This window comes from Gorilla gorilla, chromosome Y (assembly GCF_029281585.2).
Source record: "Gorilla gorilla gorilla isolate KB3781 chromosome Y, NHGRI_mGorGor1-v2.1_pri, whole genome shotgun sequence".
In the NCBI taxonomy this organism is placed as follows: Eukaryota; Metazoa; Chordata; class Mammalia; order Primates; family Hominidae; genus Gorilla; species Gorilla gorilla.
Genome location: NC_073248.2, coordinates 8180153 through 8194021, shown reverse-complemented (window position 1 = coordinate 8194021; position 13869 = coordinate 8180153). Strand labels below are relative to the sequence as shown.

Sequence of the window (13869 nt, the reverse complement as noted above, 5' to 3'; positions counted from 1 at the left end):
CAGGGGAGCCACAAGCCCCACCGTGGATCATCTAAGAGTCTCAGCCTCTGACATGGGCCGAGGTCTCCAATGACCTCCCTGATCCAAGGAAGGAGGGGAGGGAGGGAGGGCGGGGAGGGAGGGAAGGAAGGAAGGAAGGAAGGAACGAAGGAGGGAGGGAGGAAGGAAGGGAGGAAAGAGAGAAGGAGGGAAGGAAGGAACGAAGGAGGGAGGGAGGGAAGAGAAGGAAGGATGGCAGGAAGGAAGTAAGGAAAGGACGGAGGGAGGGAGGGAAGGAGGGAGGGAGGGAGGAAAGAAGGAAGGAAGGGAGGAAGAGAGGAAAGAGAGAGGGAGGGAGGGAAGGAACGAAGGAGGGCGGGAGGGAAGAGAAGGAAGGATGGGAGGGAAGGAGGAAAGGAAGGAGGGAGGGAAGGAAGGAGAGAGGAGAAAGGAAAGACAGAAGGAAGGTAGGAAGGAAGGGAGAAAGGGAGGAAGGGAGGGAAAGAAGGAAGGAGGGAGGGAACAAAGGAGGGAAGGAAGGAAGAAAGGGAAGGAAGAAAGAAGAGAAGGAAGGGAGGGAGGGAGTGAGGGAAGGAAGGATGGGAAGAAGGGAGGGAGGAGAAAAGAAAGGAAGGGAACGAGGGAGGGAAGAAGAGAAGGAAGGAGAGAGGAGGAAGGAAGAAGAAAGGGGAGAAGACAGGAAAGAAGAAAAGAATGACAGAGGGTGAAGAAAGGAAGCAGAGAGGGAGGGAAGGAAGGAGGAGAGGGAAGGAGGAACTAAGGGAGGGAGGGATGGAGGAGACAGGAGGTCCTGCTAAAGCATTTCCCCCGCCTTGGTCCCCAGGGAGCGGCGCTCAGGAGCCCTCCCGGCAGCCACCTCTTTACCTGCGCCCCTGACCCGTGCCCCCTTCCCTCGCAGAGCCCGGGCGAGGACCCCTCCAGGATGCAGGTCCCGAACAGCACCGGCCCGGACAACGCGACGCTGCAGATGCTGCGGAACCCGGCGATCGCGGTGGCCCTGCCCGTGGTGTACTCGCTGGTGGCGGTGGTCAGCATCCCGGGCAACCTCTTCTCTCTGTGGGTCTTGTGCCGGCGCATCGGGCCCAAATCCCCGTCGGTCATCTTCATGATCAACCTGAGCGTCACGGACCTGATGCTGGCCAGCGTGTTGCCTTTCCAAATCTACTACCATTGCAACCGCAACCACTGGGTATTCGGGGTGCTGCTTTGCAACGTGGTGACCGTGGCCTTTTACGCAAATATGTATTCCAGCATCCTCACCATGACATGTATCAGCGTGGAGCGCTTCCTGGGGGTCCTGTACCCGCTCAGCTCCAAGCGCTGGCGCCGCCGTCGTTACGCGGTGGCCGCGTGTGCAGGGACCTGGCTGCTGCTCCTGACCGCCCTGTCCCCGCTGGCGCGCACCGATCTCACCTACCCGGTGCACGCCCTGGGTATCATCACCTGCTTCGACGTCCTCAAGTGGACGATGCTCCCCAGCGTGGCCATGTGGGCCGTGTTCCTCTTCACCATCTTCATCCTGCTGTTCCTCATCCCGTTCGTGATCACCGTGGCTTGTTACACGGCCACCATCCTCAAGTTGTTGCGCACGGAGGAGGCGCACGGCCGGGAGCAGCGGAGGCGCGCGGTGGGCCTGGCCGCGGTGGTCTTGCTGGCCTTCGTCACCTGCTTCGCCCCCAACAACTTCGTGCTCCTGGCGCACATCGTGAGCCGCCTGTTCTACGGCAAGAGCTACTACCACGTGTACAAGCTCACGCTGTGTCTCAGCTGCCTCAACAACTGTCTGGACCCGTTTGTTTATTACTTTGCGTCCCGGGAATTCCAGCTGCGCCTGCGGGAATATTTGGGCTGCCGCCGGGTGCCCAGAGACCCCCTGGACACGCGCCGCGAGAGCCTCTTCTCCGCCAGGACCACGTCCGTGCGCTCCGAGGCCGGTGCGCACCCTGAAGGGATGGAGGGAGCCCCCAGGCCTGGCCTCCAGAGGCAGGAGAGTGTGTTCTGAGTCCCGGGGGCGCAGCTTGGAGAGCCGGGGGCGCACGGAGAGGCCACGGTGCCAGAGGTTCACGGAGAACAGCTGCGTTGCTCCCAGGCACTGCAGAGGCCCGGTGGGAAAGGGTCTCCAGGCTTTATTCCTCCCAGGCACTGCAGAGGCACCGGTGAGGAAGGGTCTCCAGGCTTCACTCAGGGTAGAGAAACAAGCAAAGCCCAGCAGCGCACAGGGTGCTTTGTTATCCTGTAGAGGGTGCTTCTGCCTCTCTGTGTCAGGGGACAGCTTGTGCCACCACGCCCGGCTAATTTTTGTATATTTTTAGTAGAGCCGGGCTGTCACCCCCGAGCTCCTTAGACACTCCTTCTCACACCTGTCCACACCCGAGGGTGGATATTCAACCAGCCCCACCGCCTCCCCAACTCGGTTTCTGGATATCCTCCCTGGGCTACCTGCGAGCCCCATTCCCAGCTCTTCTCCCTGCTGACATCGTCCCTTAGTTGTGGCTCTGGCCTTCTCCATTGTCCTCCAGGGGTTCTGGTCTCCGTAGCCTGGTGCACGCCGAAATTTCTGTTTATTTCACTCAGGGGCACTGTGGTTGCTGTGGTTGGAATTCTTCTTTCAGGGGAGCGCCTGGGGCTCCTGCAAGTCAGCTACTCTCCGTCCCCACTTCCCCCCCAACACACACCCCACCCTGTTGCTGACCAAGGTGATTTTTGGCACATTTGTTCTGACCTGGCTTGGTGGGACCCCACCCCTATTCTGCTTCTGTGAGTCCCTGATAGAGAAGGAGGTCCCATCAGGCCCCTGGAACACACTCAGGCCTCCCAGACTCAGGACAAGGACCATGGGAGGCCCAGGTGTGGAAAGGAGGCTCCGTGAGATGGGGTCCAGCCCATCCCAACCCAAGGGTGCAGCTTGATTCGGGAGTTCCCCACCTCCTGCCCATTCTCCGCGTCCTTTTACCCCATGGGGAGCCTCAGCCATGGCAAGTCCATCTGGAGTCCAGGGAGCAGGCAACTGGCCTGACCCATGAGACCGTTTGGAGACCAGGCAGCAGATGCAGGTGTGGACCCCAGGAACCTATAGGGGTGTCAGCCGCTGAGCCCCCTCTGTGCTGTGTGGGTGGTGAGCAGGCTGGGTCTTTGTCTGTCTTCTTCTACACCGGATGTGCCTGCACCAGCCCCAACACCTGAGCTGGTTTAGCGCAAAGAAGAGCTCTGACTCTCCAGGGGTGCTGGGACATCATGTGGAATTGGATTCCAGGCTCTCTTGGGCGAGAAAGACCATTCTGGAGGTGGGAGTGGGAGAGCTGCCTGTCTGCCCAGGGGCTCTGCGTCTCCACAGTGGGTGGCCTTGGATACCCGTCCCCTCCCTTTCTGTGCACTGGGGACGCTGATGGAGGCTGAAGCTGCTGTTGGGAGGCCCTCTATTGGTGCCTCTCTCCTGCCGTCATCACTATGGCAGGAAAACAGAGATGGTTTAGTAATGAATTATCATTCCCAAACCCGTGTCCACCTGGAACATCAGGATGGGACCACGTTTGAAAATCGGGTCTTTCCAAATGTAATTAAGTAAGGCGAGGCCATCCTGCATTTACATTGGGCTCAATCCAGTGTCCCTATGAGAGACGGAAGAGGAGACACAGACACAAAGGAGGAGGCCACATAAAGACAGAGGCAGAGACTGCAGTGATGCTGCCCCAAGCCCAGGGATGCCTGGAGTCCCCAGGAGCTGGGAGAGGCAGGAAGGATCCTCCCCTAGAGTCTCTGGAGGGAACTGGATACAATTGCAGAGTGCACTAAACAGTTGCCCCAGAAAGACATGCTTTGTTTTAAAGCCCAGAACCTGAAATTATTATAGATTTTATTTGGTAATAAGGAACTTTGCATATGTCATTACTTAAGGATATGAAGATGAGATTGTGCTGGATTATTAAGCACCCTAAATGCCATGACAGGTGTCCTTCTAAGAGACAGAAGAGGAGACACAGACACAGAGCAGGAGGACACGTGGAGACGGAGGCAGAGACTGGAGTGATGTGGCCATAAGCCCAGGGACACCTGGAGCCCCCAGGAGCTGGGAGAGGCAGGAAGGATCCTCCCCTAGAGCCTCCAGGGGGAACTGGAGGATGAGTAAGAGACCCAGAACTTCCACAGAAGGAGGAAAATTAACCTCCTGCTTCTCTAGACTGTTCCAAAGCTGAACCCTAGAAAGCAAAGCTGACACAGAAGCATCCAGGCCGCAGGAGTACAGGTCGCAAGTGCTGAGCGTGGGCCTTGGGTGTGTCTCACGGGGGAAAAAAAAAACTGTGAAAAACCTCAGAGTAGCATCTTCACAGTAACGCACGGACGATCCCTAAACTGCCTTGTAAACAAAAATGAGAGCTTGAGTCAGAGGAAGCCGAGACAATATCCTTCCTCGACAACATGCGAGAACCCTGACGTCCCCCAGCAAAGGAAGACGTTGCAAGCAGGCAAAATGCGTCGATTTTTTTTTTTTTTTTGGTCAGTATGATTATTTTTGCAGCCACTTGGCTATGGAGAGCAGCCGACACCCCCTCTTACAGCCGTGGATGTTTCCTGGAAGCTGACTCAGTCTGTTCACTGGCTGAGCTTTGAGTGAAAAGATAACACAGGTCTATTGACTCACACACATGTTTTAAGATGGAAAACTTTACTTCTGTTCTTGGCAGGACATGGAGAGAGGGAGGGATTCCAAAAAGTCTCAGCCTCCATCAAGGCGTGGCGGCTTATGCCGGTAATCTCAGCACTTTGGGAGGCTCAGGCCGGAGGACTGATTGAGTCCGGGTGTTCAAGGGCCAACCTAGGCAACACAGTGAGAACTCATCTCTGTAAAAACTAAAAATAAAACATTAAAAAAACCATGAGCTTTGAAGCTGCTTCTATTTTTTCCCAGGGCACAGGGCAGATGTGTTTCTGTCTCTGATTTCTGCAGGGCTTGCATTTTAAACACACGTCCCATTTTATGCTGGATCCAATGTCTTATCCTCTTCACAGGCTCCTTGTCTTGGTCCGTTTATCCTGCTGGAAACAAACAAAAAAACAAACAAACAAAACACCATTGCATTACTCAGAGATCGCTAGAGGGACAGAACTAATAGGATAGATAGATAGATAGACAGATAGATAGACAGACAGATAGATGATAGATAGATAGATAGATAGATAGATAGAAGATAGATTAGATAGATAGTAGATAGATTAGATAGATAGTAGATAGATTAGATAGTAGATAGATAGATAGATAGATAGTAGATAGATTAGATAGTAGATAGATTAGATAGATAGTAGATAGATTAGATAGGTAGATAGATAGTAGATAGATTAGATAGATAGATAGTAGATAGATTAGATAGTAGATAGATAGATAGATGGATAGTAGATAGATTAGATACATAGTAGATAGATTAGATAGATAGTAGATAGATTAGATAGGTAGATAGATAGTAGATAGATTAGATAGATAGATAGTAGATACATTAGACAGATAGGTAGATAGAGAGTAGATAGATTAGATAGATAGTAGATAGATTAGATAGATAGATAGATAGATAGTAGATAGATTACATAGATAGATAGTAGATAGATCAGATAGATAGATAGTAGATAGATTAGATAGATAGATAGATAGATAGATGATAGATAATAGATGGATAGTTATACAGACGATAGATAGATGGATACATAGATAAACAGAATGGATGGATAGATAGATAACAGATGATAGCTAGATAGATGATCGGTAGATAATGGATACACAGATGGATAATAGATACATAGACAACATAAGAGGGGGGATAAATGATAGATGAGATAGGTAGGTAGATAAAATAGATAGATGATAGGTAGATAGAATAGATAGATAGATGATAGATGGGTAGATTGATAGATGATATATCTAATGATAGATGATAGATGATAGATACATAGATGATAGATTGATAGATGATAGACAGATGAATGATAGATAAATGATAATACTAAATACATAGATGGATAGATTGATAGATGATAGACATACAAATGATAGATACATAGATACATAGATGGATAGATAGATATATAGATAGATGATAGACACATACATACATACATACAGATGGATAGATACATAGATAGATGATAGACAGACACATACATACATAGATGATAGATACATACATACATAGATGGATACATAGATGATAGATAGATACATACATACCTAGATAGATGGATACATAGATGATAGACAGATACATACATAGATGGATAGATAGATAGATGATAGATACATACATAGATGGATAGATAGATGATAGATAGACAGATACATACATAGATATATGGATAGATGATAGATACACACATAGGTGGATAGATAGATGATACATACATACATACATACATAGATGGATAGATAGATGATAGACAGATACATACATATATACACAGATGGATAGATAGATGATAGATAGATACATAGATGATAGACAGACACATACATACATAGATGGCTAGATAGACAGATGATAGACAGATACATACATAGACAGATAGATAGACAGATACATACATACATAGATAGATGGATAGATACATAGGTAGATGATAGATAGGCAGACATATACATACATACATAGATAGATGGATACATAGATGATAGACAGATACATACATACATACATAGATGGATAGATAGATGATAGATACATACATACATAGATGGATAGCTACATAGATGATAGATAGATACATACATACATAGATGGATGATAGGTAGACGATAGATTGATAGATGATAGATGAATATATAGATGATGGATAAATGGATAGATAGATGGATAACAGACTGATGATGGAAAGATAGACAGATGGATAGAAGATAGATAGATAATGGATCGATGATGGAAAGATAGAAAGATGGGTAGATGGATAGAAGATAGATAGATAGATGATAGATAGATAATGGATAGTTATACAGACGATAGATAGATGGATACATAGATAAACAGAATGGATGGATAGATAGATAATAGATGATAGCTAGATAGATGATAGGTAGATAATGGATACACAGATGGATAATAGATACATAGACAACATAAGAGGGGGGATAAATGATAGATGAGATAGGTAGGTAGATACAATAGATAGATGATAGGTAGGTAGAATAGATAGAAAGATAGATGATAGATGGGTAGATTGATAGATGATATATCTAATGATTGATGATAGATACATAGATGGTAGATTGATAAATGATGGATAGACAGATGAATGATAGACAAATGATAATACATAGATACATAGATGGATAGATTGACAGATGATAGACAAATGATAGATACATAGATGGATAGATAGATGATAGATACATACAGATGGATACATACATACATACATACAGATGGATAGATACATGGATAGATGATAGATAGATACATACATAGATAGATGATAGATATACATACATACATACATAGATGGATACATAGATAGATGATAGATACATACATACATACATAGATGGATACATAGATGATAGATAGACAGATACATACATACATAGATAGATGGATAGATGATAGATACATACATAGATAGGTGGATAGATAGATGATAGATACATACATAGATAGATGATAGATACATACATAGACGGATAGATAGATGATAGACAGATACATACATAGATAGATAGATGGATAGATAGATGATAGACAGATACATACATACATAGATAGATGGATAGATACATAGATGATAGACAGATACATACATACATACATAGAGGGATAGATACATAGATAGATGATAGATTGACAGATACATACATACATAGACAGGTGGATAGATAGATTGATAGATGATAGACAGATACATACATACATAGATAGATGGATAGATACATAGATGATAGATACATACATACATACATACATACATAGATGGATAGATAGATACACACATACATACATAGATGGATGGATAGAGAGATACATAGATATTATGGCTAAATAGATGGAAGAGTGATAGATAGATACATAGACAAGATAGATGGATACATGATAGATGAACAGCTGGATAAATGATGGATAACATGGATACATAGATAGATGGTAGATAGACAAACCCTCTCATGCTAACTCAGGGTTCCTCCCCCTCAGCACAGCTGACATTTGGGGCTGGAGGACTCTCTGCGGTGGGGCCATCCTGGGCACTGTACGGTGCTGAGCAGAGACCCTGGGCTCCACCCACCAGATGGGAGCAGCACCCCCGCACTGCACGCACACCCCCAGACGTGATGGCCAAAAATATCTTCAGACATTGCCAGGTGTCTCCTGGACGGTAGGATCTCCTCAGTTGGTGGCAACTGAATTACACAAAACCCACACACTTGCACACATTTCAGAATCTTTGAACCTCCAAGCATGCAATGCTGGCTCAATGCAAAACAGAACATTAAGGAGGGAAGCCCGGCCTGGTGGGACGGGGTGTATGAGTTTGCTGGGGTTGCCATAGCAAAGTCCTGTACGCTGTACAGCTTAGACAACAGACGTTGATTCTTCCACAGTCCTGGAGGCTGGAGGTCTGAGATCAAGGTGTGGGCAGGGCTGGTTCCTCCTGAGGCCTCTCTCCTGGGCTTGGAGACGCCGTCTTCTCCCTGTGTCCTCACAGGGTCGTCCCTCCATGTGTGTATCTGTGTCCTCATCTCCTCTTCTTATGAGATGTCTTAGTCCATTGCAGGCTGCTATCACAGAATACCATAGACTGGGTTGCTTATTAACAACAGGCATTGGTTGGGCACGGTGGCTCACGCCTGTAATGCCAGCACTTTGGGAGGCCAAGGTGGGTAGATCATGAGGTCAGGAGATCGAGACCATCCTGGCTAACACGGTGAAACCCTGTCTCTACTAAAAAATAGAAAAAAAAATTAGCCGGGCGTGGTGGTGGGCGCCTGTAGTCCCAGCTACTCGGGAGGCTGAGGCAGAAGAATGGCATGAACCCAGGAGGCGGAGCTTGCAGTGAGCTCAGATCGCGCCTCTGCACTACAGCCTGGGTGACAGAGCGAGACTCCGTCTCAAAAACAAACAAACAAAACAAAACAAAACAAACAAACAAACAAAAAACAGGCATTGGCTGGGCACAGTGGCTCATGCCTGTAATTCCAGCTCTTTGGGAGGCTGAAGTGGGCGGATCACCTGAGGTCAGGAGTTCAAGACCAGCCTGGCAAACATGGAGAAACCCCATCTCTACTAAAAAATACAAAAAATTAGCCAGGTGTGGTGGTGGTCCCAGATACTCGGGAGGCTGAGGCAGGAGAGTCACTTGAACCTGAGAGGTGGAGGTTGCAGTGAGCCGAGATCGTGCCACTGTACTCCAGTCTGGGTGACAGAGCAAGGGTCAGTCTAAAAAAAAAAAAAAAAAAGGCAAAGAAAAATCTGAAAGTCACGGAAGGGCACATTGAGAGCAGGAGGAAGCTGCGGTAGTCAGGGCTTCAGAGCAGTTAAACCTCTGCCTGCTGGGGTTTCAATGATGTGGCCGTAATGGAGAACTTATAGGGATAAATACAGGCATGTTAAAGGCTGCTGGACCCCATCTCTGGTTAGCACTCCTTCTGCAATGCTGGTATGGGGGACTGAGTTGATTCGTGCCTCCCCATAGATACATCCACCTGGTGAATGGCACCTTATTTGGAAATAGGGTCCTCACATGTGCAATTAGTTCATGATTTCAAGATATCATGCTGGATTAAGGTGGACCCTAAGTCCAATGACAGGTGTCCTTGTAAGAGACAGAAGAGGAGACAGACACAGAGGAGAAGGCCACGTGGAGATGGAGGCAGAGACTGCAGTGATGTGGCCACAAGCCCAGGGATGCCTGGAGCCCCCAGGAGCTGGAAGAGGCAGGAAGCATCCTCCCCTGCAGCCTCAAGAAGGAAGCAAACACAACTGCAATGGTTTAGATGGTGAACTCCAAACCATACGTCCATGTCCTAAGCCCCAGAACCTGGGAATGAGACCTCATTTGGAAAAAGGATCTTTGCAGATGTGATTAACAATCTGGAGATGAGATCATCCTAGAGAAGGACGGGCCCTAAACACAATGACAGGTGTCCTTTCTAAGAGACAGAAGAGGAGACACAGACACAGAGAAACCCACGTAGAGATGGAGGCAGAGACTAGAGTGATGCGGCCACAAGCCCAGGGATGCCTGGAGCCCCCACGAGCCGGGAGAGGCAGGAAGGACCCTCCCCTAGAGCCTTCGGAGGGAGCGTGGCCCTGCCTATTCCTTGATTTCAGATGTCTGGCCTCCAGAGCTGTAATACAATTAAGTTTTGCTGTTTTAAGCCCCAGGGTTTTGAGTGACAGTTACCAGCAACCCCCACCCTAGGTCACTAAACCCTCCAGCTTTGCCTGTACCCGTGTAGGAAGAGGCAGCCTTCATTTCATCTTCTATAGAGAATTACTGTAATTTCCTTTGCTATTTTTCTTTATGTTTAATATCTCACCCGCAGCTGGGCCCGGTGGCTCACACCTGTAATCCCAGCACTTTGGGAGGCTGAATCGGGTGGGTCACCTGAGGTCAGGACTTCGAGACAAGCCTGGCCAACACAGCGAAACCCCATCTCTACTAAAAGTACAAAAATTAGCTCGATGTGATGGCAGGTGCCTGTAATCCTAGCTACTCAGGAGGCTGAGGCAGGAGAATCGCTTGAACCTGGGAGGCGCAGGTTGCAGTGAGCCGAGATTGCACCATTGCACTCCAGCCTGGGCGACATAGTGAGACTCAGTCTCAAAAAAGAAAGAAACAAAGAAACAAAAAACAAACAAACAAACAAAAACCTTCACCTGCATGGAGTTTATGTTATATGCAGTACAGTTTATAAACTTCTGATTCCTTCTATCGCTTCAAATCGAAGAAAGTTACTTCTCCAAAATTCTGAAATGTGAATCTATGTGCTTTTTAAAATTTTTTTTCAAAAACTCACAATATTGAAAATCAGACATCACATGGTTGAGACGCTTTTTTCCTCTCTTTTATTTGGCTCTTCTGTGACTTCTCTGACTACAGTTTTTCGTTTTCTCCGTAATGTGTTGGACACCCTCGGATGTCATTCCACAGTTAACAAAATTAACTGTAGGATTCCATTTTCTGCATCTACACATCACTGGCATAGGCTCTGGGTATATTATTATTTTTGACATTTTATTTCAAAATCTTTTGAGTCACAAAGGCTGGGGAAACAGTGCCCGGAGTCTCCACGCCACGCTGGGTTTATGTGGAGCAGGTGCGGCTAGGCTCTGGGGGGGTTTAAGAAAAATCCTCGCACAGCTCACGCGCGCCCCCTGCAGCCTGCGGCGCGCAAGGGACCCGCTGCCCTGGAGGTGGGGTCCATTTAGGGAGGGAAGGCACAGCCGAGACCACCAGGGCGTCCCCCACCTCACAGCGCCCGCTCTGGTCTCATCCTTGCGCCCCCAGCACTGCGCCCCCAGGGGGTCCCCACGCCGCGCCCATCACCACGCCCGCGCGGATCCCCAGTGTCCACGCCCCTCCCACAAGGACCCCCACCTTCTCCACGCCCTTCCCACCAGGCACGCGGGGACCCCCCCATCTCCCCGCCCTTCCCACCTGGCCCGCGGGGACCCCCATATCCATACCCCTCCGAGCATTCTCCCGGGGACCCTCATCTCCAAACCCCTCCCACCATCCCCGCGGGGACCCCCATCTCCACGCGCCTCCCAGCATCCCCGCGGGGAATCCCATCTCCACGCCCCTCCCACCAGGCCCGTGGACACCCCCATCCCCACGCCCCTCCCACCAGGCCCGTGGACACCCCCATCTCCACGCCCCTCCCACCAGGCACGAGGACATCCGCATCCCCACGCCCCTCCCACCAGGAACGAGGACACCCCCATCTCCACGCCCCTCCAACCAGGCCCGTGGACACCCCCATCCCCACGCCCCTCCCACCAGGCACGAGGACATCCGCATCCCCACGCCCCTCCCACCAGGCCCGTGGACACCCCCATCCCCACGCCCCTCCCACCAGGCACGAGGACATCCGCATCCCCACGCCCCTCCCACCAGGCCCGTGGACACCCCCATCTCCACGCCCCTCCCAGCAGGCCCGTGGACATCCCCATCTCCACGCCCCTCCCACCAGGCATGAGTACATCCCCATCTCCACGCCACTCGCACCGGGTCCGCGGCGAACCCCCTATCTCTACCTTCCCCGACGCGGCTCCCACAAGACCCCCATCTCTGAGCCGGGCCCCTCCATGTGCGGGTAAGAACCCCCCCCACCCCCACAACTGCCCACAACCGCAGCCGCGGGAACCCAGCATTTCCACTCCCCACGCCACGCCTGCAAGGAACCCCAAGTATCCACGCCAGCCTTTCCTCCCCGGGACCCCGCAGCTGCCTGCGCCATTGCAGGTCTTGGCGCCGCAGGCGGGGCGGGGAGGGGCGGGGCGAGCGCCGGGGGCGGGGACGGGGCCCGGGAGGCGGAGCTGGGGGCGGTGCTTCACCAAGCGGCCGGGGCGGTGCCCGGGGGGGGGACGCGGGCGGGGGTGTGGCTTGGGCGTGGCCTCACGGGGAGTTCAGTGGCGGCGTGACATGGGCGTGGCCTGGCGGAGAGGGCAATGGAGGTGTGGCCTGGGCGTGGTCTCACGGGGAGCTCAATGGCGGCGTGACATGGGCGTGGCCTGGCGGAGAGGGCAATGGAGGTGTGGTCTGGGCGTGGCCTGGCGGAGCGGTCAATGGAGGCGTGGCCTGGGCGCGGCCTCAGGGGAGATCAATGGGGCGTGACATGGGCGTGGCTTGGCGGAGAGGGCAATGGAGGCGTGGCCTGGGCGCGGCCTCGCGGAGGCGGGACTCTGGCCGCCTCTTTTTTTGCAGCTGCGCTGCGCGCACCGCGGGCTCCGGGCTCAGAAGTGCGGACGCCCGGCTCCCGGCGTGGACGCCATGCTGCTGTGCCCGGTGATTGGGAAGCTGCTGCACAAGCGCGTGGTGCTGGCCAGCGCCTCCCCACGCCGTCAGGAGATCCTCAGCAACGCGGTGCGGCCTGGGCCTGGGCGGGGCAGGGGGCCGGGGACAGAGGGGCTGAACCCCGGAGGGCCCAGCGACTCAGGAACCCTAGGGATAGGGATGGGAGAGTGACCCGAGAAACTTAGGGATGGGGGAGGGGAGAGTGTCCCGGGACCTCCAGGGATAGGGTTGGGGAGAGTGACCCGGAACCTCTAGGGATGGGGGAGGGGAGAGTAACCCGGAACCCCCTAGGCATGGGGGTGGGGAGTGACCTGGGTCCCCATAGGGATGGAAGAGGGGAGCGTAACCCGGGACCCCTAGGAATGGGGAGGGTAGAGTGCCCCAGGACCGCTAGGGATGGGGACAGCAGAGTGACCCCGGAGCCCCATGGATGGGGATGGGGAGAGTAACCCGGGACCCCCAGGCATGGAGATGGGGAGAGTAAGCCGAGACCCCCAGGAATGGGATTGGGGAGAATAACCCGGGACCCCTAGGGATGGGGGAGAGGAGAGTAACCCGGGACCCCTAGGAATGGGGAGGGTAGAGTGACCCAGGACCGCTAGGGATGGGGACAGCAGAGTGACCCCGGAGCCCCATGGATGGGGATGGGGAGAGTAACCCGGGACCCCCAGGCATGGAGATGGGGAGAGTAAGCCGAGACCCCCAGGAATGGGGTTGGGGAGAATAACCCGGGACCGCTAGGGATGGGGGATAGGAGAGTAACCCGGGACCCCTAGGAATGGGGAGGTCAAGTGACCCGGGACCCCCCTAGGGGTGGGGAGAGTGACCTGAAACCCCTAGGCATGGGGTTGCGGGGAGTGACCCAGAACCCCCTAGGAATGGGGA

The 13869-nt window shown here is 51.5% G+C and overlaps 2 protein-coding genes across 3 annotated transcripts in view; both read left to right on the top strand.

The window, feature by feature from the left end:
• Positions 1-7592, top strand: part of LOC129530052 (P2Y purinoceptor 8) — a 33978-nt gene extending 26386 nt beyond the window's left edge. The window contains exon 2 of the mRNA XM_055377221.2: positions 899-7592. Within this exon, the coding sequence (XP_055233196.1) occupies positions 923-2002 (1080 nt within the window). The 5' untranslated portion in view covers positions 899-922 and the 3' untranslated portion in view covers positions 2003-7592. The remainder of the gene's footprint in view (positions 1-898) is intronic.
• A 4569-nt stretch (positions 7593-12161) lies between these two features.
• The window catches only part of LOC101150363 (acetylserotonin O-methyltransferase like), a 54186-nt gene continuing 52478 nt past the window's right edge, over positions 12162-13869 (top strand). The window contains exon 1 of one of the 2 annotated variants that reach the window (XM_063703354.1): positions 12162-12283. Coding sequence is in view for 1 of the 2 variants with exons in the window: in XM_055377215.2 (XP_055233190.2) it covers positions 12832-13053 (222 nt within the window). In the remaining variant the exon portion in view is untranslated. Of the gene's footprint in view, positions 12284-12828; positions 13054-13869 lie in introns of those variants that run through there. The other variant, XM_055377215.2, reaches the window with a different exon arrangement.